At 41.9% G+C, this 27,390-nt stretch overlaps 1 protein-coding gene across 1 annotated transcript in view; it reads left to right on the top strand.

Annotated features, from left to right (window-relative positions):
- Window positions 1–10,165: 10,165 nt before the first annotated feature.
- The window catches only part of LOC128741828 (serine/threonine-protein phosphatase 6 regulatory ankyrin repeat subunit A), a 138,645-nt gene continuing 121,420 nt past the window's right edge, over window positions 10,166–27,390 (top strand). Inside the window, exons 1-2 of the mRNA XM_053837911.1 lie at window positions 10,166–10,612; window positions 22,170–22,271. Of these exons, the coding sequence (XP_053693886.1) occupies window positions 10,166–10,612; window positions 22,170–22,271 (549 nt within the window). The remainder of the gene's footprint in view (window positions 10,613–22,169; window positions 22,272–27,390) is intronic.

Below are 27,390 nucleotides of genomic sequence, written 5' to 3'. Positions count from 1 at the left end.
ATGCCAAATTTGGTTCCATTTGCTTGATTAATTCTCGAGTTATGAGGAAATTTGCATTTCATTTGTATAGGAGTCCCCCTTCCTAAAGTGGAGAGGGGTCCCAATTCATCATAGAAAAAAATGTTGTCTCCAAAAACACCCACGTGCCAAATTTTGTTCCATTTGCTTGATTAGTTCTCGAGTTATGAGGAAATTTGTATTTCGTTTGTATAGGAGCCCCCCCTCTTAAAGTGGGGAGGGGTCCTTATTTACCATAGAAAATATTCTTGCCCTCGAAAACTTTCACATGCCAAATTTTGTTCCATTTGCTTGATTAGTTCTTCAGTTATGAGGAAATTTGTATTTTATGTGTATGGCATCCCCCCTCCTAAAACGGGGAGGGGTCCCAATTCATCATAGAAAAAATTTTTGTCTCCAAAAACACCCACATGCCAAATTTGGTTCCATTTGCTTAATTACTTCTCGAGTTATGAGGAAAATTGTGTTTCTTTGGTACAGGAGCCCCCGTTCTTAAAGTGGGGAGGGGTCTTAATTTACTATAGAAAATATTCTTGCCCTCGAAAACCTTCACATGCCAAATTTGGTTCCATTTGCTTGATTAGTTCTCGAGTTATGAGGAAATTTGTATGGAAGCCCCCCCTTTTAAAGAGGAGAGGAGTTATAATTTCCCTTATAAAGAGGGGAGGGGTCTCAATTTACCATAGAATAAATTCTTGTCACCGAAAACACCCACATGCCAAATTTTGTTCTATTTGCTTGATTAGTTGTCGAGTTATGCAGAAATTTGTATTTCATTTGTATGGGAGCCCCCCCTTTTAGTGGGGGGAGGGGTTTCTAACCATCACTAAAACCTTTCCTGGCCCCAAAAAACCTCTACATGCATATTTTAATGCCGATTGGTTCAGTAGTTTTCGATTCTATAAGGAACATACAGACAGACAGACAGACAGAAATCCTTCTTTATAGGTATAGATTAGATTTCCTACCTCATTCCTGCACATGTCAGTTTTCGGTGTGTAGCCCTTACGAGATCGGATCACATTCTCGTTAAACTTGCACGTGCCCTAAGCTTAAAATAGTTGTTCTAATTCTTCACGATCTCTGTCCTCATTTTGGTGCTTTTTACTCCTCAGGATCGTGGTCAACTGATTCTTCTTCTTAGCTCATCGGAATTTGGTCAAGTTCTCCCTAGTGGTCCCCTAATGCTCAGATAATTTTTCCAAGCTATTTGCTTTTTCTCCACCCACCATTTTGTAATCTCCGGTGCTCTTCACTTAGTGCGTCTTCGGTGGTCGAGGTTATTTTGCCCCAACCGCCTTCGAGATTTGAAGCACCGAACTCCTCGGAAGAAGGCAGTGCCTCATCCAGTATTCGCGCGTAGTTCTCGGCAGATTGCGGGTTATCTAGCTGCCAGATGATCAGCCTAGGAAGACGGTTTTTACATGTCTGGAATGTCTTGGAGCACACATATACTACTACTAGGTGGTTAATCAGAGCCAATACCCGCACCCCGTAGGAACCGTCTTCTCTAAGAACGCGCTCAATCTGGTTCATTGTACGTTAGTCAGGTGATCTCCAGGTGGCTTTATGGATATATTTGCGTGTGAAAAAGGTGGTTCGTATCACAAGACCTCGGGAAGCTGCGGAGTTCATACATTGTTGGCCGTTATTGTTCGTGTCGGTGTGTAGGATGTGGGGGGGTCCTATCACCGGTCTATATATTTCTAGTCTACCGACCTGAGCGTTCATATTCCCGATCACCATCTTGATGTCCCTTGGCGAGAAGCTGTCGTACGTTGGCTCCAGCCTCGCGTAGAATGCTTTCTTCTCGTCGTCGGGTCTACCTTCGTGCGGGCAGTGTACTTTGATGAAGCTGTAATTAAAGAAACGACCATTTATCCTCAACAGGCTTATTCTCTCGTTGATCACCTTCCAATGTATCACGCGATCCTGCTTACTTGCTTACTTTAGTAGCAACGGTCCGTTACCGATCCTGCGCCGAACGAAATATGGTCCTCCAGTACCGTCGGTCCTAGGCTGCCGTTCTCCAATCCCCAAGAACAACAGCTGAAAGTGTATCGTCTTCGACAGCACACACCCACCGGGTGCGGGGTCTGCCTTGGTCCTCGGAGTCTACGGCCTCTTCCTGGTTCTCTGCTGAAAATAGTTTTGGCTACTTTTTCGTCGGGTATTCTGGCCACGTGTCCAGCCCACCGCAGCCTGCCACATTGAACTACCTTCACTATATCAGCATATTTGTTTACTTGGTACAGCTCGTGATTCATGCGTCTGCGCCACACTCCATTTTCCATTCTGCCTCCAAGTATAGAACGCAGAATTTTACGCTCAAAAACCCCAATCACTCGCCGATCGGCTTCCTTTAGTGTCCATGATTCGTGTCCGTAAAGCGCCACCGGGAGCATTAGTGTTCTGTAGAACGCCAGTTTTGTGCGAATTTGCAAACTACGGGACTTCAGCTGGCTACGTAATCCGTAGAAAACCCGATTCGCGGCTGCTACTCGTCGTTTCACGTCGCGGCTTACATCGTTGTCACATGTCACGAGTTTACCAAGGTATATAAATCCTTCCACTACTTCATATCGTCCCCCATCTAACTCCACCTCGGCAACAACACCACTTGGGCTCCCACGTTCCCTACCAGCAACCATGTACTTTGTTTTGGCGGTGTTAATGGTAAGTCCCAATCTCGCCGCTTCCATTTTAAAAGACCTGAAGGCCTCTTCAACTGCTCTACGGTTGATTCCGATGATATCGACGTCATCCGCAAAACCAAGAAGAATGTGAGATTTCGTGATGATAGTTCCATTCCTTTCCACGTTTGCCCTTCGTAATGCACCTTCCAAGGCAATGTTGAATAGCAGGTTAGAGAGTGCATCCCCTTGCTTCAGTCCATCCAACGTCACGAAAGCGGCTGAGGTCTCAGCCGCTGTTCTAACCCATAATTTGGATCCGTCCAGCGTCGTACCAATCAGCGTAACTAGTTTCGTCGGAAAACCATGTTCTAGCATTATCTGCCGCAGCTCATTTCGTTTAACTGAATCGTACGCCGCTTTAAAGTCCACAAACATATGGTGTGTCTGCAAGTTGTACTCCCGGAACTTGTCTAGCAACTGACGCAGGGTAAACATCAGGGAGCGACCCAGACGAAAACCAGCTTGGTACTCGCCGATGAAGGACTCCGCTAACGGTTTCAGTCTGCAGAACAGTATACGGAAAAGCACCTTGTAGGCAGAATTGAGCAATGTAATTCCTCGATAGTTTTTACACTCCATGTCCCTTTTTGAAAATTGGGTAAATGAGGCCATCCAACCACTCCTCCGGCATTTGTTCTTCCTCCCAGATACTGACATTGATCCGGTGGATTGCTTTGTACAGGCGCTCGCTCCCCGCCGGGATACCGTCCTTTCCAGCAGCCTTACCGGTTTTCAGCTCACTGATTGCCTTTTTAACCTCCTCCTGTGTTGGGGGTTCCACAGCTTTACCATCGCCTACAGTTCCTATCCCTGCTGATCTCCGCATTAACCTCTCCATTCAACAGTGTCTGGAAGTGCTCCTTCCACCTGGCTGCTACCGCAGTTTTGTCGGTAAGCATGTTGCCAGCACTATCATTGCACATCACAGGCATGGCAAAATTCCTGTATCTCATCGTTTTATTGAAACTCAATGTGTCGTTGCTAGCGTATCGCTCCTCAGCGCCGGCGAGCACGTGCTCCTCGTACTCGCGTTTCTTTAGACGATGGATTCTTTTTTCCGCAGCTCTAGTCTCTCTGTACCTCTCTCTGTTTTGACGCGTTGCCGCAGTGAGCATGCGACTCCTGACCTGGTTCTTTTCATCTGTCACACTCTGCAATTCGGCATCAAACCAGCTGGTACGCTGTCTTCCACGCGTCGTTTCTACCATCTCTTTCGCAGCTGTTTCGATGGCACCAGGTCCATAGCCCATTTACATCTTCTTCTTCTACCTGCTCTTCTGCGATTCGTTAGTCAAGCTTCCTGGCGTACTCCACTGCCACGCCGTCTGCCGTTAACCGCTGGATGTTGAAACGCAGCGTCCTCTTAGTGCGAGCTTTCGCCTTGTTCGACAGCCTTGCGCGAATCTTACTCACTACGAGATGGTCGATTTTGGTGATCAGCCAAAGTCGATATTTGGTCCCCGAAAAGACCGTACATCGATAACATCCGAAAAGTGTCGAACGTCAATGAAGACATGATCGATCTGAGAGCTAGAGTCGCCATTTGGATGCCTCCAGGTGTGTTTCCGAATATTTAAACGTGGAAAGTATGTGCTACAGATGGCCATTCCCCTGGCCGCGGCAAAATTTATGAGCCTCAGACCGTTATCATTGGTCGATAGATGAAGGTTATGTCTTCCAATGACGGGACGGAAGAATTACTTCCTCCCGATCTGCGCATTTGCATCTCCGATGGAGATTTTCACGTCGTGTTTTGGGCACTCTCCGTAGGTCCTCTAAAGCATGTCGTAAAACTCGTCCAGCATCATCGGGTTTATCATTTGTCGGTGCGTATAAGTCGATTAGGCTGTAGTTGAAGAGTTTTCCCTTAATTCTCAATACGCATATACGGTCATCTACGGGCCTCCACTGGATAATTCGTTGCTTTTGTTTTCCCAACACTACCCAACACTACAACACCGACTCCATGTTCTGCTTTTATATCGCCACTGTAGTAGATGTGGTACTTGAAAAAAGTGCCTGCAATAGGGTCTACTGCACGGAACTCCCTTTCTCCGGAATTTGGTCACCGAACTTCCTGAATAGCAGCGATCTCCACTCCGAGTTGATGCATCTCTCAAGCAAGCAAGCCAACCCGTGCCGGTTCATGGAGAGTTCGAACACTCCAGGTACCAAGTTTCCAATCATTATCCCTTAATTGTTTCCTTGTCCCTTGTCCCTTGCCGTGTCCTATACCGATTGTTGCGTCCTGCTTTTTTCCTGAATTTCTTTCTTCGTTATTCGTGGTAATTGAGTTCTCGGTATGCTGCCTCACCGGGGTCGCGATACCTACATCCCGCTGATGGGTCTGCCATCTTAGGTATAGCTTGCGGGATACAGAATTTCATTTCAGCCACCCATTTCGAGACAGACGCTGTGTGAGCCGCCCCTCACCTGGAGAACAGGCGCTCTAGTTCGCACCTCCTAGCTTAGCTGCTTCAGTAAGTACTTGAAGTATTTCCGGGTAAGACCATCGATCGTCATCATTTGGCTTGGATCTGCGTGGAGGCGTAAGGTGGGAGCTTGAGAGAGCCAGAGCTATGTTTGATGCTCCTTCTATGTAACTATCTCTCTTTTTGATACCCCACGCGATCCTGCATTCTGTCCAATACTACAAAGCCGTTCGTCTGTAGTGCCATCGGTCTGGGAAACCTGGGGTTTTCCGCGCGGATATTACAAAAAATCTTCTCTCCTATGCGACAGATCTTCTGCAGAGCTACGATACCGAGTTTACGGAGTTCAAACTGTTCGAGGAGTACCCGGTCGTTACCTGCAAAATTTAGCGATCTGCAGTTGCAATAGCTTCCAATAGCTGCAATAGCTGAGTAGTCATTCGTCGTCCTTGTGTCGTTGCCTAGGTTGGTGCTAAATATTCCGATCAGGGTTGCCACATGTACAGATTATTCTGTGTTTAACAGATATTTGAAAGAAATCGCCTGTACAGAATCTGTATGCATAGAATACAGATTTTCGCCAAATTACACAGATTAAACAGATTTTTGAGCTTTTACATGGGAGTGAAAGAGACGGAAATAGTCAGCAAAATGACTTTCTATGTCTTTCACTCTCATTGTTTTGCATTGGACAGATTTTTTCACAGATATTTTTCCTCGCCGTACAGATTGTCACATTTTTTCAACAAAAAACAGAATTAAATGTGGCATCCCTGATTCCGGTTAGGTGGAATGTTTGTAGCAAGGTGGGTTTAGGTAAGTTGCCTTACTACGGCCACGCTACCGTGTGTCGTGATGTAGGTGCCATCTCGTAGTATCGAGTCAACACAATGCCTCCTTCTCTGTTGGTATACGACTTTAGTTTGCACAGGGGTTGGTTACCCGATCTCAGCTCAGTATTTCGGCTAGTGTCATGGGGACGTACGGATGGGAGTGGCTGGTTAAGAGGCTAAGGATCATCATGGGATCTCTATTCGTGGTGACTTTGTCCTAAATGGAAACGAATGAAATCGCAGGTGAGGTATATATAGATGTCATCCCAGACAGTGGTTAGTTGATTCATCAATTATGACAGACAATGCTAAACGTTTATGCATTTATCAAAAGTAAATTATTAAAAATAGATTGTTTTCACTATATTGCTTGATTCGTAGAAAGATTTCTGAACGAATATCTTTCGAATTGGTTGTAAAATGACCGAGTTATTAGTGCTGAAAATCTAACCATTTTTAATGACTCTCGTTTTCAGATTTTTTGGAATGAATCTTCATGCAAGTTTCTGTCCTACGACAAAAATGTTTTGCAATAAAACGTGAGGTGAAAGACTTTTCCTATTATTTTTTCTGAATTCAGCTGACCAAAGTTTAAAGCAATCAGTAAAAAAATCCTATGCAGTATTTATGATGCAGACCTGCGTTATGAATATTCTTTACATGGAAACCAACTAATGATGGTGAGTTCTAATGGCACATTGCTTTGCGATTTGCTTACTGCCGTCGTCCCAGTAAGAGCTAGTAATAAGGGCTGTCACCGAAAGCGAAAGTTATTTACAAGACATCCTCCAGAAAGGAAAGCATAACTGAAAGGGTCGTGTCAGTGGAACGAAACCGATTTAGCAATTTAGCTTTACCCATTCTTTTAGTTGTGTACTGACTGAACCGCGAAGGGAAAGGCAAACCGAAAGTCACGGTGCGCGGTATTTATTACTTTGATTACTATCGTTCGGAAACGATAAACTTTTTTCTTCGGTCGGGGGGACCCGATGAACATTTGAACCCTCTCCCGTCTCGAAAGGCAACGATCAAACATTCATCGTCAAGGATTCCCATTCCCGTCTAGAAAGTCTTCGATGGTGTGATAGCTGTCTGCTGCTCGTCAAATTATGTTATCCCATCGGCTTCGATACAAATTGAGGGGAAAAATTAGATTTCGAAATCTGGGGGTTTCCTGGCTCCTTGAATGATTAGACAACTAATTAATTTCCAATTTTTGACTATGAAGGTGTAGGTGTTTGGCTTGCCAGTGTAATAAAACAGTCTTAAATTAAAATAATAGAATTAGAATATTCTGTCTGACTAATGATTGTAAATGAAATAAATTTAATTTTTCAAATTTAACATTCAATAAGCTGAAATAATATATTTTTCCACTTGGCACTATCTACCGGCCTCGTCCCGCGCCATCAAAACAAATTTAATTTTCTAAATAAAACTACGCCCATCGGAAAGCCGCTGTTACGCATCTATAGAAACATCACTCTGGTGTCTATAAATATTTCGATTAAACAAGCCTCCTCTCTAGTAACGGCTATATCCGTAGATCCATTGTCATATTCTGGAATTTTACTTCATAGTAAGTTTTTATCTGTCATTGTCAACAACCATCATCAACGACCTGCCAGAATGAATAGTTTCGACGACGCATATTCAGTTCATTCAAAAAACCTTACCGAAAGGGTCGTCACTCGATGATAGCAGCTTGCATCGCAGGACGCAAAAATAGTAACACACATATTTATGCACGACCGGTGTACATCACACCGGCCAGTAGTGGAACGAAGCCGGAGGAATCGATTATGCAAATTAGGAATGGTCCTATATATCGCCGACCGATGTGATAGCTGAAGTGCACGCGGGAAGAGACGCGCGAAAACATAGGTGAAGGTGGGAGACATGTTTTCTGCCGGCAATATATTCCACGATACGGGCATATAGTGGAAGCAAGTTCGTCGCTTGGACCTTCGTGTAGGATGTTTTATGTCGCAAGGCGGCTGTTGCTGCTCGTGCTACAGCCTGGACTCAAAGCGAAATGCTGATGTTTTGCAACACGCTGAAGGCTCCGGGTACACAGCATGCAACATTCCGTGTAACAAGGCATGGTGACACTTTCGAATAGTTTTCCCTTCGATGGGTGGCAAATGGAGATGCCTAATAATTGCCATTGGAAATAGAAGAGGTAGTTTTAGTTGGGATGTAACCTGCTGACTTTGGGCAGGGTGTCTTTGCAACATTAAAGATAGAATTCTTCAAATTGACAATTTGCGATGAAGAAGATAAAAAATTTTTACCAAAAAGGTGGAGACTATTAGCATTTTAAATTCTTTTACCCCATGCCACTCTAAGAATTTGCTATCGACAGCAAACTAGTAACTACTTTTAACAAATTAAGTTACGTGATTACCAGAATTCACTTACTTAATAAGCAATAGCCTTACAAGTGACACTACTAATGTAAACAATTTCTGTTGCAGCGTGACTTTCAGATACAACTATTTGCATTCGTCTCGCTACTCCCTTACCGCTTACCTCCTTACCACTAAACTCGCTTCTCGCGAGTAAAATTTCCACCCCATCCACTAGCAACCGTCACCCGTAGCAGAGCAGCCCGTGCTGCGTAACCGTTTAACCCACAGAGCGGGAGCCCAAAAAACCACGTTTGCTTCAGCTTCAGGTTTTGTTTATGCTTGAAAACAACCGGCCTTTTTCCCCTAGTTTGATCGCACTAGTTTTTCTCTCTTTCCGGTTGTTGGGATTACTCCGACTAACTAATCCTTACACAGCTTGTGGGTACCGGTGGGTGCTGGCAGGTGACCACGCAAGTTTCCAACCAAAATTGTGTTGGTGTGAGAGCCGGTTTCCTGAGGCAACGAGCGGTTTCGTGGAGCGTTCCCTCAAGCTGGGCATTGCGAGGAACGTTGGAAGACGCCGCGTCACAACCATGTGCGAATTCCTTCGAGCGAGCAGAGCAAAAACACGCGGATTCGAGTAACGTTAGTGTTAGTGAACGGCGGCTGGTTCCTTGTTTGATTTTAGTTTCGGCCTGTTTGGAGCCTTGGACTGTTGTTCTACATGTGCGAGAACATGTGGACGGGGAAGCGTGAGTCGTCTGAAGACGATGACGAGGACGATGCTGATGATGGCGAAAAGGTGCCTCCGTTGAGGTTTTACTCGCGTCGTTTCAGACAACTGCGAGACGTCGAGTTGGATGGTTTGAAGTTTCCTGCGGTTCTCGAACTTAAAATCAAATATTAAAGTAATATCTTGTACAGAGAAGAGATTCTCGAACTGCCTGTTTGAGCTAGTCTTTCGTGAAAGTTGTGTTGTTTCATTCTCGCTACCTCGGACGCTAATCCGTTTTCTTTGTTGAGCTTTCGCGAGTTCCCAAATTTAGCTATACATAACGGAACGGAACGGAACGGTGCGGAGCTGGAGAGTGCGGTACCGTTATTACATAAGGACGTCGTCCATTGACTGAACAAGAAGTGGGTGAATAGTGTCCTGCCCTGGACGCAGTTCTGCCGCTGGTGGAAAAGAAAAATCACAATAACTAGCGCCCGAAAAGGAGTTCAAGTAGAGCGAAAGTGTGTTAATTAGATGTTCTCGGGTGCCATGAAAATTTTCCCGTGGCTATTCTAGTCGAGATTGTGCAAGAGAAAGGTCGTACTCGCGCGGTTGCCTCTTGCGTAAATTGAATTCTAGCACTGGCAATCTGTAGTCTAGTGAATAAAAAATACCGAAATTAGTGTAAATAGTTTTGTAAATAGTACAGACACTATCTCTAGGCGTGCAGTTTGTACTCAATCTTGTAGTGTTAGCTAGTGAATGTTAATATATTTAGAGCAAACTATTTTCAAGGATACAGTGGTGTAGAAGAATCGATTTTTTCTTCATGTCGCAATCGACTTTTACTGCAGTCCAGAAACGAATCTAAATTGAATTCAGTTAAAAACTAGTGACAACCGGCACACATGTTACAATATTAGATCATGTCATAAATTAAATATAAATAGTTTAATGACGTACGCGACTCGTGGTGAAATGTTTAACAAAATCTTCAAATAAGAGTTACTCGAAGCAATGAAGACAGCGTGTCGTGTGAATCTGAATGGCAAAATAGTTTAAATCTGAAAAACCTAACTGATTGATTCCGTGATTGCCGATCGTTGGAGCCGAAGTAAACATGGATAAATCAAAGAAGCCACCAACCACGGCTGGAAGTAGTGGAGCACCGGGTGGCGGAGCAGCCGGTGGAACCGGAGCTGGAGGAGGTGCGAAGAAAGGCGGCGGCGGTGGCGGTGGTAAAGGACCGCCAAAGAAGCCCAGTGATAGTGACGCACCGGGAGCCAACGCCAAGGCGGAAGGCGATTCCTCTGGAAATGCCTCCAAGGATGACGCTTCCGCTGCCAACGGTGACAAAAAGTCGGATAAGGCTGACCCTGAGCAACCATCGCAGCCGAAGCCTGGCAGTGCCGGCGCGACGGTCCGCGACGGTGCCCAGAAAGTTCTTACCCTGGCCATGAAGAGCGAATGGGCTCCCGTTGAAGCTGTGCTGAAAGGCTTGGAGAAGGCGGTAGCCACCGGTGGCGAGGAAGCGAATTTGACTCCGCTTGCCTTAGTGATGGATCCGGTAAGTTGGTTGTTTCCTAGGAGACAGATTAACGGCGTATGTAATTCGAGGGGCTTGGAACTCAGTTGTTGATTTAGTTGGATTCAGAAATCACATAACCAAATGCAGGCTGTATCTGAAAATCGGAATCAAAAATTTATTTTTGCTGTTTCATGAAATTTAGTATCTATTTTCTGTAACAGCCCATGAATGTTACATTTATATTTCATATTATATTCTGCTTTCTGAATATATTCAATATTAAAAACGCAAAATCCTTTGGACTTACTTCTAACTAAGCTCTTTAAAATTTTCATTTCAAAATCCTTCGCAATTGCCCCTTAAGCTCATCAAAGCTGTTTGTTATATTGCTTCTTGTTCGGATAGATCCGTCGCATCTGGATGTTCTCAATCTTGTTAGAATATAAATATAATCTGAAGAGCTTATCTTGTAAGTAATGAATGCCAGATTAAGTTTCCCTGGTGTACAAAATCCAAATTTGAATTATTCTAAATTGTTCTTATAAATTGTGAGCACAGAAGTACTCTGAATCCTTCCGCCGATCTCACCAATAGCCCGTAATTCATAAAGGTCATCCGAATTGAAAATTTTTTCATCAAAAAATCTACATTGGACAAATAAGCATAAAAATGATTAAACAATAAATTTAATTAAACTATAAAGATCGAGCCCTTTAACATCGGAACGCAATATTTATTTTACTGCAGCGCTCCTAGTAGTTGAATATCGAATGTTTTGACAGCAATTTCTTCTGAAAGGTTTCTGTTTTCAGTGCTGAACAGTTCGCGACGATCAATACTGTTTCAAAAAAATATACTTGATAGAAGCCGCAAACCGAAAATTAATTTTTTACCGCATCGACAATCAGACATGGTTTGGTTCAAAAAAAAAATCGCGAAGTTGTTGAAATCGGCTAAATTAACCACATGCAGTGTCCATTCAAACATTTTCGTGATCGGCTAGAATCCGGAAGTTGTACAATGAGGTTCTGACGAAGTACAAGGGATGCATCTTGATGGAGGATAAAAAATACGGGCAGATAGATTATGAGATGCTGCCCGGACAAAAGTTCTATAAAGCCACTGGTCGAGGTGATGTCTCTAGCAAGTTCAAATTTGCTTTTGCCGGTAAATTCGCAAGAAAGTTTATGATTTGGCAAGGTTCTTGCAACTGAGAATGAACAAACTAATTTTTGGGGCAAGAAAGTGTGTGGATTCCAAAATGTACAATTAGGAATGCCTAAAAAACGTATTTTCCGAACATTAAAGCTCATAATGGATCTGCGAAGTTTTGGCCTAGTTCGGCAAGCTGCCATTACAGGGAAGACATACTACAGCGATATCGAGTAAACTGGTAGATTCCGAGAGATAACCGTTTTATTGCGCTATTTAAAGTTTTGCTTCACTGAATCGTACACTGCCTTAAAATCTACAAACAGGCGGGGAGTTCTGAATTCCCGGAATTTACCCATGGTCTGACGCAAAGAAAATATTTTAGCCTGTGTGAAGCGTAACATAAAAGGATGCCCGTAACGGACATCATCTTCAATCTCTATGCTGTTCTCATCGACGGTTTTGCATTCTTCACCGCTCATAGACATATCAAAATGGTATTTCCTAAGCCTGGCCACCTCCCATACATTGGTAATCAGGCTCCCCTCACCGTTATTGCAACTTTTCAGTTGGCTTCGAGGTATGACACTGCTCTAACAAGTCAGTCGTCGAGTCTGTGGCGTATCACAGTTGTACCCATCGTATGAGTTCTTACACAGTTTTCCCTTTCTGTCATTCTTTGGCTCTCTTAACCAAGCCGCTCAGTGGACGTGACTTCAGTAGAATATATTGGATCTCGTAGCATGAAGATAGTAATTCGAGCCAAGGTTTGTGTCCACGGAAAGACTGCATGTCTGTGACATCTGCAAAGTGCCGGCCGTCAATAAAAACGCGGTCGATCTGAGAGCAGCCCCGTCTAGTTTGGAGTCTCTAGTTGTGCTCTTGAATGTTCTGACGTGCGTAATAGGTATTACAGATTTCTTTTTCTTGTACGGAATCATCATTGCGATAAGTAGTGTTGATCTATTGTGATATCACCTGCACTGCATTTCTTTTTGCTGTAATCGCTATTGACGCTGCTAGTTTATGCTGGGTTGTGGGTTTGGGTTTACTCTTCCTTCAAAGCTTGCTCTACTTTACCCATTCGTTCCTCTCTGTCAGTACTATCCCATATTATAGCTGTCCCTGGCGCGGACTCATTGCGTTCCTCTAACCAAACCAGTATACTTAAACTATAAAAGTGACTTGTGCACTGTCCAGAGGTTAGGGCAATATACAATTCAGTATGAAGGAAGGGTAAATGAGGGGACTGAAAATTAACCCACGCTAAAGTCACTTCACATCGAATGGCCTGATTCTAATAAGATTCGAACTCACGACCACTCGCTTGTCAAAGCAGACCTCCCCCAGCCAAGTACCAGGTTTGTTGTTTATTAACCTCAAGCCATTATTTTTTATGGAAGAGTGAAGGCTTTCTCCACCAGTAACGGGTGTAAAGAACTCCTCCCGACTGACTTGAGTATTTGTGTGCCTCTCGGTAGGCGGTTTCCGTTCAACAGACCGTCACTCCTCATTGGTCCTACTCGTACCAGCCAGTACCGCTTCCTAACCTCTCGTCTAGGTGAACATTAGACCTCGAGTTGATAAACGAGTACAACTTGTCCAGCAACTTTTTCGCCTGTTCCAGCTTGCTACTAGCGGAAAGTGGCACCATTCCCGCTTCGAGATCCATGGTTCGCTTGCGATACTTCCTCGGGACCCTCGGTCAAAAGAAACCTGCTTGCTTGCTTCCTACTACCGCTGTCACCTGCCTTTTCTGCGGAGTCGCCAGCGGTAAGATCCTGCAATCGAACAGGAGTGTTAGATTTAGGCGGGGTCATCTTCTTGGCTGCTCCCCAAGGGTGTTCCCTTTTTAAAATCCAAGGAGAAAGGATGCAGGGCTAGATCGGCGCTAGTCAGAAATGTTACTATTGTGAGTTTCATTGAAAGTTATCCACCGCGCAACTCAAAAATGAAATGCTCTTTCATGATTGTCGGATCGATTTTTAATTATTAGAAGAAATTACACACATATCATAAAGTTTTAGTAACTTTTGTCGACACAGTTATGTGAACAACATGTTTGTTTACCACATTCAGGCAAAAGTTCTAGCGCGGAGTTTGCTTCAAGCACGGTGTTTCCTTTAGACCGCGTTTAACTTTTGGCGCAGCTCCCAATACTGAGCCTACAACCACCGTCTTTGACGTAGGTGCCGCGTTTTGAACGCACTTTCGCCGTTTCGGGAAAGTTTCACCCTTCTTTATCTAAGGTAGTAGAATAACACAGCTGTCAGCCCTCTAGTATCTTATCCAAACGTATCCCACATTTCCCATATGGGTCATTCCACGCGAAGTGTCCGAGCCCCGTGTAATCAACCTTCACGAATTTGAACAAAATTTCGCCAGATTGTTCGTTCTCGGTCAGAAAGCAAAAATTGAAAATTTGGTCTCCGGAAGTATTGGGTTTAGAAAAACCCTATTTTCACATTTTTTAAGGAAATTATCCAAGGAATTTGAAAAAAATATTATTTTTAATTTACTGCTTAAAAAAAAAGTTATTTTGCTCATAGTTTTACATTAAAAATGGGGAACTGCTTGCTTTAAAACGCTGTATCTCGGGATCGGAAAAGAATACCTCGGGGCCATGAATGATTCTTATGTAAAAAAATCTGCGGAACACGATGAAGTTGAAATTTTTGAAATGAAATTGTTTTCATTGAGAGAAAAATGTAAGTTTAGTTTTCAAATTAAGTTTAAAAATGTTTGGCTGCACTAGTGCTCAAAAATAATATCTTTTTTCGAATTCCTTGGATGATTTCCTTTGAAAATGTAAAAATAGTGTCTTTCTAAACTTAATATTTCCGGAGATATAAGCAAAAGAATAAAAGAGGTTTTGACACAATTGGATATTTTCCTTAAAAATGGAGGCTCCCATTAACCCATTACGTCCTAGCGTATGATATATCATACCTCGCCTTCAAAACTTTTTTACTGCTGAATTACAATAGTTAGCATTGTTAATATATAACTACAAGAGAGATAAGACATCAATCTGATGTGTGTGTGATATAATTTGTCAGTTTTTGTCATTTCATCTGTATTTTCAACAGTGCAAAGTTGTGATAAGGCCATTACAAATATTTTATAAAGTTTTTGTCCTTCCGGTGTTCGGCCACTGGGGCAAAAAAAATCATGGATTTTAAGAATTTTTATTTAAGGTTTAAACGTGAAAACCGAATCTATTCTTGCTTATAATATATACGTTATTATTTTCTATGCAAAAGTATACGAAAAAAGTCAAAAACGAAGGAAAAGTTTTTTGGACGATTTTCGGAAATTCCATTGTTTGAATTTCCATTTCTGTTTCGTGCTAGAAGCGTTTATTCAACTCGGAGACTCATTTTTCGAGTTTTTAGACTGTAGATCCCACAGACAATTGATTTTATAAAATGAAATTTGACTCATATCCTACAAATTATTTTTTTGCCCCCCGATTTTTCAAGCCAATTTCCAAGGGGGGGGGGGGAGGTAGACAAAAACTTTAAATATGATTTGCAATGGCCTAAATGGCGGAAAAAGTTGAAAAAATGGCGGAACAACTTTGTCTCCAAAACGCATGAAAAAGTCTACATTTAGTGACGAAACATTACCTGACATGTAAATTGGTATTTATAAGTAAAGTCTATCACAAAATTCGATAAGAAATCTGTAAAAATCTTTGTAATTTGTTTGTTTGAAACTGACCCTATGAAATATTAAACCTGCGATATTTTGGCCTTGAAAGCATTCCAAATGACGATTTTGCGTTTCCCGACACATTCGAGCCGTAATATAATAAATTACAGAGTTTCACTTCATTTGGTCCAAATTTTGGTATACCCGGGTCATAATGGGTTAATTGAGGGAATGTTCGATCCGTACCAAATATTGGATTTTTACTTTTTGACCGAAAACGAACAAACTGGCAAAATTTGGTTCAAATCCGTGAAGGTCGATTACACGTTTGAACCATAATTAAGGATTTCCTGGAACCGATCCTAATGTATCTACGGCACTCCCAACGTGGCTTTTTGGTTTATAGCCCTGAGCTCTAACAGGACTCTAACATTACGACGTTTGCAACTAGCTTGTCGAATTTGAAACTCTTTATACGGGTCAAATTTTTTCTCTCCGGCAAATCCTCCAGAAATGTCGGGTTTACAAAATGCCCACGCATCATATTTTCGTGGATTTTAGGTCAGCATACGATACAGTCGAGCAGTCGCGGCTGATCAAAGCTACCCTGGACCGAGAAATGTGTTACGTGCGTGTTTCGGAGGCACTCTCGAGTCCATTCGAATCTTGCAGAGGGTTGCGGCAAGGGGGTGGACTACACGTATAGAAATTCAATCTCCAAAATGAGCAAAATGACTCATGTTTTCAGGATTTTAGCTTAGAAATGATGGGGATTTTGGCCGTTCAGTCATTAAATTATAGTTGACGCTACAAATAACTGGTTGTTTCATTCAGTTAATGCCATTGCACACCTAGTTTTATGAATGTTTCTTGTAGCATTTTTTCTCAGTTTTTTAATGGTGGTCTTAAAATGAACATCGGTTGGGGGATTCATGGTGAAAACGGCGATTTTATGATGAAATCCAATATGGCGACCAAATCCAAGATGGCCGCTAAACAATTTTTTACTCCATTTGAAAGCCCTATTCTTCTTCTTTACAGAACCGGGTAAACAACTAACAAGTTTCATGGCAATTTATGAAACATCACATGATATAGATCTCAAGGTTTGCTCAAAATTCAACTTTTTTTGAAACTGTTAGGCCCCTTGGCGAACGAGGGATCCACTATTTCGAGGTATCAAAAGTGTAATTCTTATTTTTTAACCATTTTCAACCAATTAAGCGCAAAAGTTCCATTATTTAAAGATCTCGTAACAGTAGTGGCCCCGTTTCAGCGAGAATTAGTCACCAGTTAATTCTAGCTTACGTTCTCAGAAACGAATGATAATCATGATAACACGAACTTCTTGCTTCGAATTTCAACACAAAATCATGAGTGCTGCCTGAAATAGCAGTTCAATCATGATTTCACAGCATTTCAAATTTTATGTTTTGATGATCTCACTCATGGTATTGTAATAGGATTTCTTTCCGTGTATCCTTATGTTATTCAACATCGTTATTGAAGATGTGATTCGGCGAGAGGATAACGAAACGAGATGACTAATTAGCAAAAGTAGTCAACTCCCAGCATTCCCAAGTAGCACACTTTTGACACTTTTAGTTGTAGTAACTTAATTATGACTGGAATTAGTTGTATTTACACTGTTTTCTAACAACTGTGCTAGCAGGATTCGCAAATGACCTCGAAATCATTATTGAAAACCTTAGGACGGTAAAGGCAATCTACACCATACTTAAAACGGTTTTACGAAAATTGGTTTACAAACCAATGCGTCAAAAACCAGATATATGGTAGGAAGAGGTGCCAGAGAAACTAACGTTTGCCTCCCATGGACAGATCTAAACGAACGGACAGAACGACACATTTAAACTGAAAGTTGAACCTACTTTTCCTTCCGCAAGACGAAGCACACGCCGCTGCTCAAAGCTGACCGCACGCTAGTCAGACCGGTAGTACTCTACGGATTTGGAACTATTTCTTTGCTTACGGCAGACAGACGTGCTCTTGGCGTATTTGAACAAAACGTGTTGCGGACTATTTTTGGCGGAGTACAAACAGAAAGCTGCAGGCACTACTTGGAGAGATGCCCATTGTGCACCTGGCGAAAGGTGGGAGACTATGGTGGGCCGGTCACGTCACAAGGATGCCGGATGACTGTGCAGCGAAATCCGCTCTCTTCGAGAACCCCATCAGCACCAGGAATAGAGAGGCCCAACGTTCCAAATTGCCCGTCTAGCTTAAAGGCAACTTGAGTGTGTCGAGACGCTTAGCGAATCGGCGACGAGTTGCCCAGGGCCGAGTACAGTGGAGAGAAATTATTGATACGACAATAGCAAGCCCGGATCTATGTTGCTAGAAGTATTCGTTTCCAAGTATTGAAGAGTTGCCCCTTTGTGTGCTTCTTCGAAGCTTTTTCCATTGTTCTTGAATTTTTGACTACATCTCGGCAGATCAACATGGTTCCCCGGGTAGAAATGCATAACAAATATTAATGTAAAAACATTACGATTACAATGAATTTTACTGTTTACAACACTTTATGCTGTAATTTCAGCGTACCATTCTTGGAAATTTTTTTATATAATTCGGCAACAATGCAAATTGTTTCGAAGCAAATGGCCGCTGGAAATCATCTCTATCTAAGGTCAAATCCTTGGCAGGTTGAGTTATTTTTTGACACAAATTGTGCCTCTTCCTCCGTCTAATGTAGAAACTAGAAACCGCCGACCGAGAAGTTTATTCTAACTCGTTTTGCTAACAGGACGACGACACCATGCAGGCGCTTGCGACTTACGCTGTTCGTCTGTCAGCGTGTTAGCCGCGATTCTCAATGCGGGTGTTTGGGGAAAGGCTTCGTTCTCATAGACCAACCTGGTTATTTTTATGTCTTGACCTTGAATGAGGTACAATGAATACAATGGTACAAACAATTAAATTTTTATAACGGTAGATTTTACAATTGACGGTGGGAACGATAGAAGACGCTAATGAAACAAAGAGTCGATTGGATCTAACAGATTGAGACCAGGCGTGAAGGGGAAAGAGCGGGATTTGTTAATGTAGGTGTACTGACCTCTTGTACTTTCCTAATATGAGCGATGAATGCGGCTCGAAAATCATAATAGCTCGAATAATCCGAAAGCCTCCCATTTTATTTGCAGAATTTACCTTAAATTTCATTGTAACTTCATTGTAAAATAGTGTAAACTTACAGTGAATGTAGCACAAGGTTCACTGTTTTTGGTTTTTATTTGTATGGGAAAAAGCCGAAAAATTTAGTGCTACAGCACTTAATCACCTCCTTATTCGCTGTATAACTGGCGGTTTTCATTAAAATTTACTGTGAAAACAACGGTATTTATGGTAACTTCAGTGTAACTATTACAAAGATTATCACTGTTTCATTGTGGGTTTTCGAAGTTTTTCGACGTTTTGTAACAGTGAAATTCAATGTTTTTTCGCTATACATTTTTACTCGGGTCCGTCCCAAAGCGATCAACCACCATTAACCTTATGGTATTGACTTCTTTTGTCATTCGCCATATGGAGAAAGACTCGCAAGTAGGCTGCATTTGACAACATGGATTACGAAATTGCATTGGGTAAATTCGATTAATTTAAATAAAGTCATTGCAGTTGTTTTTAACCTGTTGACTGTGTATAAATAAATAAGAAATAAAAAGTACCAGTGACTCACTGATCTGTGTAAGCTTCTAAACATCACGTGGCGCTGATTCAAGCAAGCATCGTGCCAATCTACAGAGTAACCTAAATCACATTTTTAGTTGCGTTTTCAAGGAAACAAAAATTTATGCTAATTGAACTTTAAACACAAAGAAAAGTGGTGTGCCGTGACGATTGCCGAGCTTGAATCCAATATAGGACCACTCGATTGATAGGCCATGCTGGACACAGTCTTAGCGCAAGTTGCCGCTTAGTAGGTATAGTTTATCCTCCGTGGCACACGCAAAACTGCAGACGAACTCCTTCAGTCGTATCATGGCAATTAATTGAAGTATTATAGCCCTAGCGAATGCCTGACCACTTCCGACCTGCTGCTGTTGCTACTGCTACTGATGATGGTGATGATGATGATGGTTTACCCAGCTTTTCTTATACTTAGTATGTAGGTATGCGTGCAAAGTAGAAACTGAACGGAATGGGTTTCGTGTTTCGCGAACAAATTTATGTTCATGAGTGAATAACATTCATACCTGGGCACACGGGCATAAGTCTTGCTCTACATATTTTCGCTAATGCTTTTTGTTTACTATTGCTTGGTGGTGGTCAAGACAGTGGCAGGACAGTCTTACACAGTCAGCCAGGACCAGTGTCCTTCAGCCTTCGGTGCTTAGTGGAGGGGGGACTTGTGATAATGAATCAACCGAATGCAGGCACTGCTTCGCAAAGCTACAAATGCAAATGCAAGGCTGATTCAAATGTTTAGTCTGACTGTTGAAATGCGGTACTGACCGTTGCATAATTTTTGCGGAAAATCCTTGTCGAAATGGAAACGATGACATCGGTTACGTAACAGCAGTAGGTTTGTAAGGTTTGGCGATGGAAAAAAGGATGGCTAACATTGGCATAGGTCTACTGGCCGGTTCCTTGTGTCCAAGTTGATTTTATTTCTCGTGACGGAAGGAACTACAAGGGGACACTTTAGCTTTGCTAATGGCCGTCTGCTGCGCTAGCGTAAAGTGATTTGCAATGCAGAACCAGATCGACGGTCAATGGCCTAGGAACAGTTATTGCGCGAAACGGTTCGGTTGTTTGATGTTTCCTTTGCTTTTTTATTGTGTCCTTTTCGAGTTCGTTTCTTACTTGTTACAGTGACACAATGTTGTTAAACTAGCTGACGCAGGGCAGTGGCGGCTTTTTTTTATTGTCACTTTTACGGCATGATCCGGGAGAAACAGAAAAGCAGCTCTTCGTGTATTCTCGCTTTGCAGTTGGTCGTTCTATCAAGCATAAAAAGCTTTCGTAATCCAGCTCGGACGTTGCTCTTTTAGTTTTTAATTGATTTTTCAGCACGATTTTGCTTTCAAAAATGAAATCTTTTACTAGGAAAAATTTCTTTGTGGCTTGTTATTAGTAAATCATGATTCTAAGCGAAAGATCACAATCCATATAGCTTCCCAGCACGCTGGTAAATGTCAAGCAAATTATAATGTTAGTGAAATTTTGTAAACAATTTAATACTGGAATCCTGCTGACCGATGCTATGAATCAAATTGCCTAAAGTGGGGGTATGCTATTTAACTTTTTTCGTCCTAGAGTAGTCCCGGGCTGGCATAAATCAAACAAATTGCGAGTACTAAATTTAGCTAAAATTATACCAAACAGCCGCCAACCGGTTCGAACCCCCCGAGCCGGACGGCGGACGATGATAGATGGTGTGGTTTGCGTTTCTCCCGTAGTAGCGGTCACTCTGCCAAAAGGGGGGAGCAAGGCGAAAAGCGGTCACGCTAAATGTGCTGGGAAAGCTATTTGCTGTTTTTTTTAGCGTACACGCGTAAGATGGAGACTTGTTCCTGTTCAAGGACGTCGCGCTTATCGTTTTGGCCCGCCGTGCTTGGGATGTATTTTTAGTTTCCAGCTCGTTAGGATATGGTAACTTAAAACTAATTGCAGGGTAGTGAACGCCGACGAGGCAACACTAATTACCATCCGCTTGCTTTGCTGTGAAACCTTTGGTGGTGACGCATGTTCCTTGGTGGGTAGAGGGTAAATAGTGAAACTCATTCTGTAGAACGAGTTTATTTTATTGTTAGTGTCAACGCGAGTAGTATATAAGTACAAAAATAGAAAATATTTTAAACATCTAAAGCCTACAATGCATGTTCTTTGAGCACAAGCATGTTGCGGTAATTTTTCTTGTAAAGGTTAGGCTGCTTGATGCTTGCTCCCATTGCAGTTGAAGAGCGGTGAGCAGTGCAGTGCTCATATTTTTCGATGAACCGGTGTAGTTGCAACTTAAATGTCACTGCTGGGTGGCATTGGGCTTTGCTATTTCTGACATGTTTGCTACTAGCCTCGAGCAGGTGCCCCTTTGAATCACTTGGACCGAGCTAAAGTGGCAGAACTTAAAATAATTTTCTCAATAAAAGATGGTTTTTACGGCAGGTCTAGAGTGATTTAGTATTATGATTGTGACATTTTTCTGTTTCTATTGAAATGATACATTGGTGAAGGTAACCGCAAAGATACCATCAACCATTAGTATGCAAATTTTGAAGCTGTTTGACTGGTATCGTGACCGGTGGCCGATCATGCCACGTATTCGATCGCCAGTATACGCCAGTACCTACTAAAATTTAGGCACCAATCAGTTTATTACACATTTTACATTTTACAACCATCCAACATTTTTCCCCTAGACGGTACCTGTCAGAGTTACTTAATGGTAATTCAAGAACCATATTGCATGATGCGGATATTTGGCACTGCGACACACACACGCAAGTCCTCGCAGTTAGAGCTAACTAGCGTTACTGACCGTATCAGGTGAACGACGAAACTGCCCACCCCAGATGTAGGTCGTTTGATAACCGAACGTCCGGCAATTCCAGTATGAAAGCCCCTTCCTTCCTCTTTTCCGATATTTCTTGCTGGACGGATGTTTCCTTCGCAATACTGTTGCTCTAATGTGGCACGTGTCACGTTTCGAAAGGAAGTGATTAAGAACTCTTAAGAAACTTAAGAAAAAAAAATTGAACACACAAAGGATTATGTCGGTTGCCATTCTGATAATTGTTTCTTGGTTCTCTCTCTCTCTTTGCAGGCCACGGGAATGACACCGCTTATGTACGCGGTAAAGGACAACCGGACCCCAATCATAGATAGGCTAATAGAACTAGGATCCGACGTTGGAGCTAGAAATAACGTAAGTATGGGTAATTTAGTTTTAATCAGCGGACCATTTAGAAGAAGTCAAAATAATTACTCTAGATAATATTTCCCAGGATAAGTGCGTCTTTGAAAGTCGGTGGAAGACTAACAGTTTCGTTTTCTTGTACCGCCACCTGTTAGGCATTAAAAGTCGTGGGATTATTCTTGAACTTAGCGTGGCGTGCAATGAAAGAAAAGAAATGGAAAAGTATTTCAAGATCATCATAAAATTCCGATAAAATCAGTCAAGAGCAGAGCGATAGTATTTGGGCTTACATACTAGCCTTTGCCAACAATCAATACTCGTGGAGAAGTAAGAGGTTATTTATACCAACTTTCACGAACATCGTGATTAATCATAGCTGGACGGAGGAAAATCATATAAATCTGACGGTGTCAAAAGAAAAGCAGATTTGGTATGAAAATATAATTCCATTAATTTTACGGTTGTGCCGCCCGTTTATTGATTAATATTTTTATGATATTTCGGTTTCGTTGTTTTTGTTGTAACGATAATCCGATTCCAGGATTTTGCCATTTTATAATTTTATGACTTTACGGCTATCCGATCTTAAGATTTTACGGTTAATTATGATTTTACGATTTTACGATATTACGATTTTACGATATTACGATTTTAAGATTTTAACATTTTACGATTTTACGAATTTCAAATTTTAGGATTTTACCTTACGATTTTCGAATTTTAGGATTATACGATATTACCACTTCACGATTTCGAATTTTGGGATTTTTCGACTGTACTATTTTACGATTTTACGGTTTTACGATTTTACGACTTTACGTTTTTACGATTTTACGATTTTACGATTTTACGACTTTAAGATTTTACGACTTTACGATTGTACGATTGTACGATTGTACAATTGTGCGTTTGTGCGATTGTGCGATTGTACGATTGTGCGATTTTACGATTGTACGATTGTACGACCGTACGATTGTACGATTGTTCGATTGTAGGATTGTAGGATTGTACGATTGTACGATTGTACGATTGTGAGATTGTACGATTGTACGATTGTACGATTGTACGATTTTATGATTTTACGATTTTACGATTTGTCGGTTTTACGATTTTACGATTTTGAATTAATTTTTCCAAACCTTGTACTATTTTTTCATTTAATTATTTTTTTCATTTTATGATCGTTTGATCTTTTTTAGATCTTTCAATCTTTTTTAGTATCTTTTCGTTCTTAGACATTTCAAAGTTCAAGTTTTTTTTAATTTTTGGTCTGTTCTAAATCTTTCGAACGTTTGTGGATCCTGCGATTTTTTAAACCTTTCGATCTTTTGGAGATCTTTCGATTTTTTTAAAATCTCTCAATCTTTGTTAAATTTCTCGATCCGTTTTAAAACATTTGTTCTTTTTCAAATCTAGCGATTTTGTTTTGCATTTTTTTACTTAATTTTTTCGAATTAACTTCAAATATTTTCGTTTAGATTTTTTGATCGTTTGAGATCTGATTCTGTGATCTTTTAACGAATGCCTTTTAAATTTTCCGATCTGTTTTTATTTTATTTTAAGATCTTGTTTTGATTTTTCGATTTGCTTCTTCATCTTTATTTTATCTTTTAACCAAGTTTTGATCTGATTTTATTTTATATTTTTCGATTTTTTTAGTGTACAGATCTTTTCTATTTCTAATTTTTTTAGTTTTCGCCCCTTCTAGATATTTCGATTTTCCGGTCTCTTTTCAATCTTTTAATCCGTTTTGAATCTCTCGTACTTTTTAAATATTTTTGTCTTTTTCGGATGACCTTTTCTTTATCTCAATTGTTTTTTGATCTTTTATTGATCTTTTGAATGGGATTTTTTTGCCCTCTCAGTTTAGATATCTTCTTTTCTTCTCTCAGTTTTTCTTAGAACCTCCGTTCTCCTTGAGCTTTCGATCTTATTTTGATCTTTTGATAGTTTTTGACTTTTAACTCTCTTCTTGATCTTTTTTATTCTCTGGAACTTTTTCTGGTCCTTTGTTTTTTCTTAATTTATGGAGCTATCTTTAATATTTCGATTTTTTATCTTCCAATCTTTTTTATCTTGCGATCTTTCAAAATCTCTATCTTTTTTGATTTTTTTTCTTTTTCAAATTTTTTGACCTTTAAAACCGCTTAGTTAGTTGTTGGTTTGTTGGTTTCGAGGAACGATGCTGGTCTAACAAGGCAGCCGTCGCGTGTTCGAATCTCGGCTAGGCGGTGCTGCTAGATAGAGTACATGGGTACCAGCGAGCCAAATGCCCTGGCGGGTGTTGTGGGTTCGAATCAGGTTATAATCTCAGATTACAGCTTGGTTTGACCCCACCTTCCAGCATTGGACAAAAGGTAGGAGTCAAAACGACTACTTGTTAAGCGTAGCTACCAACTTCCCTCCCCCCTCACCTTTCCGCTCTTTCCCCTCCATTACCAAAAATTATCATTACTTTCCCCTACCGTCCCTTCATCAATTGTAGAACCACCGTTTCAAAAAATATTAACAGGCAAACGACAAACGACGACGACGACGACGAACGACAAACGACAAACGACAAACGACAAACGACAAACGACAAACGACAAACGACAAACGACAAACGACAAACGACAAACGACAAACGACAAACGACAAACGACAAACGACAAACGACAAACGACAAACGACAAACGACAAACGACAAACGACAAACGACAAACGACAAACGACAAACGACAAACGACAAACGACAAACGACAAACGACAAACGACAAACGACAAACGACAAACGACAAACGACAAACGACAAACGACAAACGACAAACGACAAACGACAAACGACAAACGACAAACGACAAACGACAAACGACAAACGACAAACGACAAACGACAGACGACAAACGACAAACGACAAACGACAAACGACAAACGACAAACGACAAACGACAAACGACAAACGACAAACGACAAACGATAAACGACAAACGACGACGACGACGACTACTACTACTACTTCCAACCCTACCTCCTCGTGGTACCAGCCGGAATACGACCAACCTTAGCGGACCAGTGGAAACTAAGGGTCGTATGCTGACAGGGAAGGGGGAACCATCATCCTCGTGCCAGTGTGAGTCGCTAAACAGTAGTGTCACGATGGTCCTCCGGCGACACAGGGAGTTGGTGCAGGCCTGGGTGCAAGCCAGACGTAAGACATACCAGTGCAGGAAGTATGTAATGTAAATACGGACTGGAACAATCGGCATATTTATTTGTTTATTTGTTTATTTATTTTGTTTATTTTATTGTGAAATTCAACTGACACAGTTGTCTTATTGAATAATATAATCATAGTCATGCTTATAAAAAACTACTATTACATATTTTCTGTGCAAACTTATGTGAAGGTTCGCCGAACTCAAAGAGGGTTTCAACTGTAGAGAAAGTTCGAATGCAGGCAGTTATTGGTTCGTTGCATCTAAAAGTTGTTCGATGAAAACTCGGCTGCAGTAGTCCGGTTGACCGGAGGGAGCGTTGCGACGCGCGGAAGCTCAAAGCAGATAGAATTGTCGGTGAATCAATCTCGCCATTTAGGATCTTTGCTACACATACAGCTTGCTGAACCTTCCTACGCCGCTCGAGTGTTTGAAGACCCAGAAGACGACAACGTTCGGGATATGGTGGTAGATTTGCTGGATCACGCCAAGGTAAGTCTCGTAGCGCAAGCCGGACAAAACGTTTCTGCACCCGTTCCATACGCAGATTCCACGCCAGTTGATAAGGACACCAAACTATGCACGCATTTTCGATCAGTGGACGTACCAGGGAACAGTATAGCGCCTTCAGACAGTGGGGATCACTGAAATCACGGGCAATCTTTGCGATGAAGCCAAGCTGTCGGGAAGCCTTCGATATTGCAGTGGTGCGATGTAAATTGAACGTCAGCTTGGCATCAAGCAGTACTCCGAGGTCATTGACTTGGTCGACTCTCGAAATTAGCTGTTCGTTTATTTGATAGTTGAAGGAGATTGGACTAGCGATGCGATGGAAAGTCATTACTTGGCACTTCGGGATGCTGATGACCAGCCAGTTTTTCCTGCACCAGTCAGCGAACATATCCAAAAGCCCCTGAAGCCGCATACAATCATCTATAGAACGAACTGGTGAGTACAATTTCAAATCGTCAGCGTACATTAGCTTGCATCCAACTCCAAGCAGCGGGGCGATGTCGTTGATAAACAGTACAAACAGTAGAGGTCCCATGTTGCTGCCTTGGGGCACACCCGACAAATTAGTAAACCGGGAAGAGAAGCAGGAGTTAAGCTGAACACGTAGAACTCTGCCGCATAAATAGGAACTGAGCCATTCGGTGAAATTCCGAGATGCGCCAAGCCGCGAGATTTTCTGCAGTAGTATTTTATGGTCAATACGATCGAACGCTGCTTTTAGATCAGTATAGATCACATCGATTTGCGCTTTTTGTTCCATGTGGGAAATACAGGTAGACGTAAAATCCACCAAGCAACCAAGGCAACAAAAAGGAGTAACGTTTGGAAGCTTGCAACATGGGACTACAAGTCTCTTAATTTTCTAGGAAGCACCCGCATCCTTTCCGACTTATTGAGGGCAGAAGGTATGCTTGAAGGGGTCTACGGTACATACGTATAGAAATGGATACACCATTTACCAGAGCTGCGGCAATACACACGAGCTGGATACAGCTATTATCGGGATTGGCAACATGGAAAAGCGTGTGATTAGGTGGTGACCAATCGACAGCCGTAGGTGCAAGTTGAGGATTAGAGGCCGTTTTTTAACATTAGCATTATCAACGTGCATAGCCCACACTTAGGAAGTGACGAAGACGATAAGGACGCTTTTTACGCGCAGCTTGAACGTGAATACGACAACTGCCCAAGACATGACGTCAAAATCGTCATCGGAGACCTTAAAGCTCAGGTTGGCCAGGAGGAGGAATTCAGACCGGTTATTGGAAAGTTCAGCGCACACCCGCTTACGAACGGAAACGGCCATCGACTCATTGACTCCGCCGCCTCCAAAAAATATGGCCATACGAAGGTTACTCCCGGCACAGCCTCCCATAACGGTAATCCTGGAGAACACCACAACATACACGGGCTTGCAA

Source organism: Sabethes cyaneus, chromosome 3 (genome assembly GCF_943734655.1).
Source record: "Sabethes cyaneus chromosome 3, idSabCyanKW18_F2, whole genome shotgun sequence".
NCBI classification, from domain to species: domain Eukaryota; kingdom Metazoa; phylum Arthropoda; class Insecta; order Diptera; family Culicidae; genus Sabethes; species Sabethes cyaneus.
Note: the sequence above shows the minus strand (reverse complement) of the source record. Positions and strands in the feature narration are given on the sequence as shown.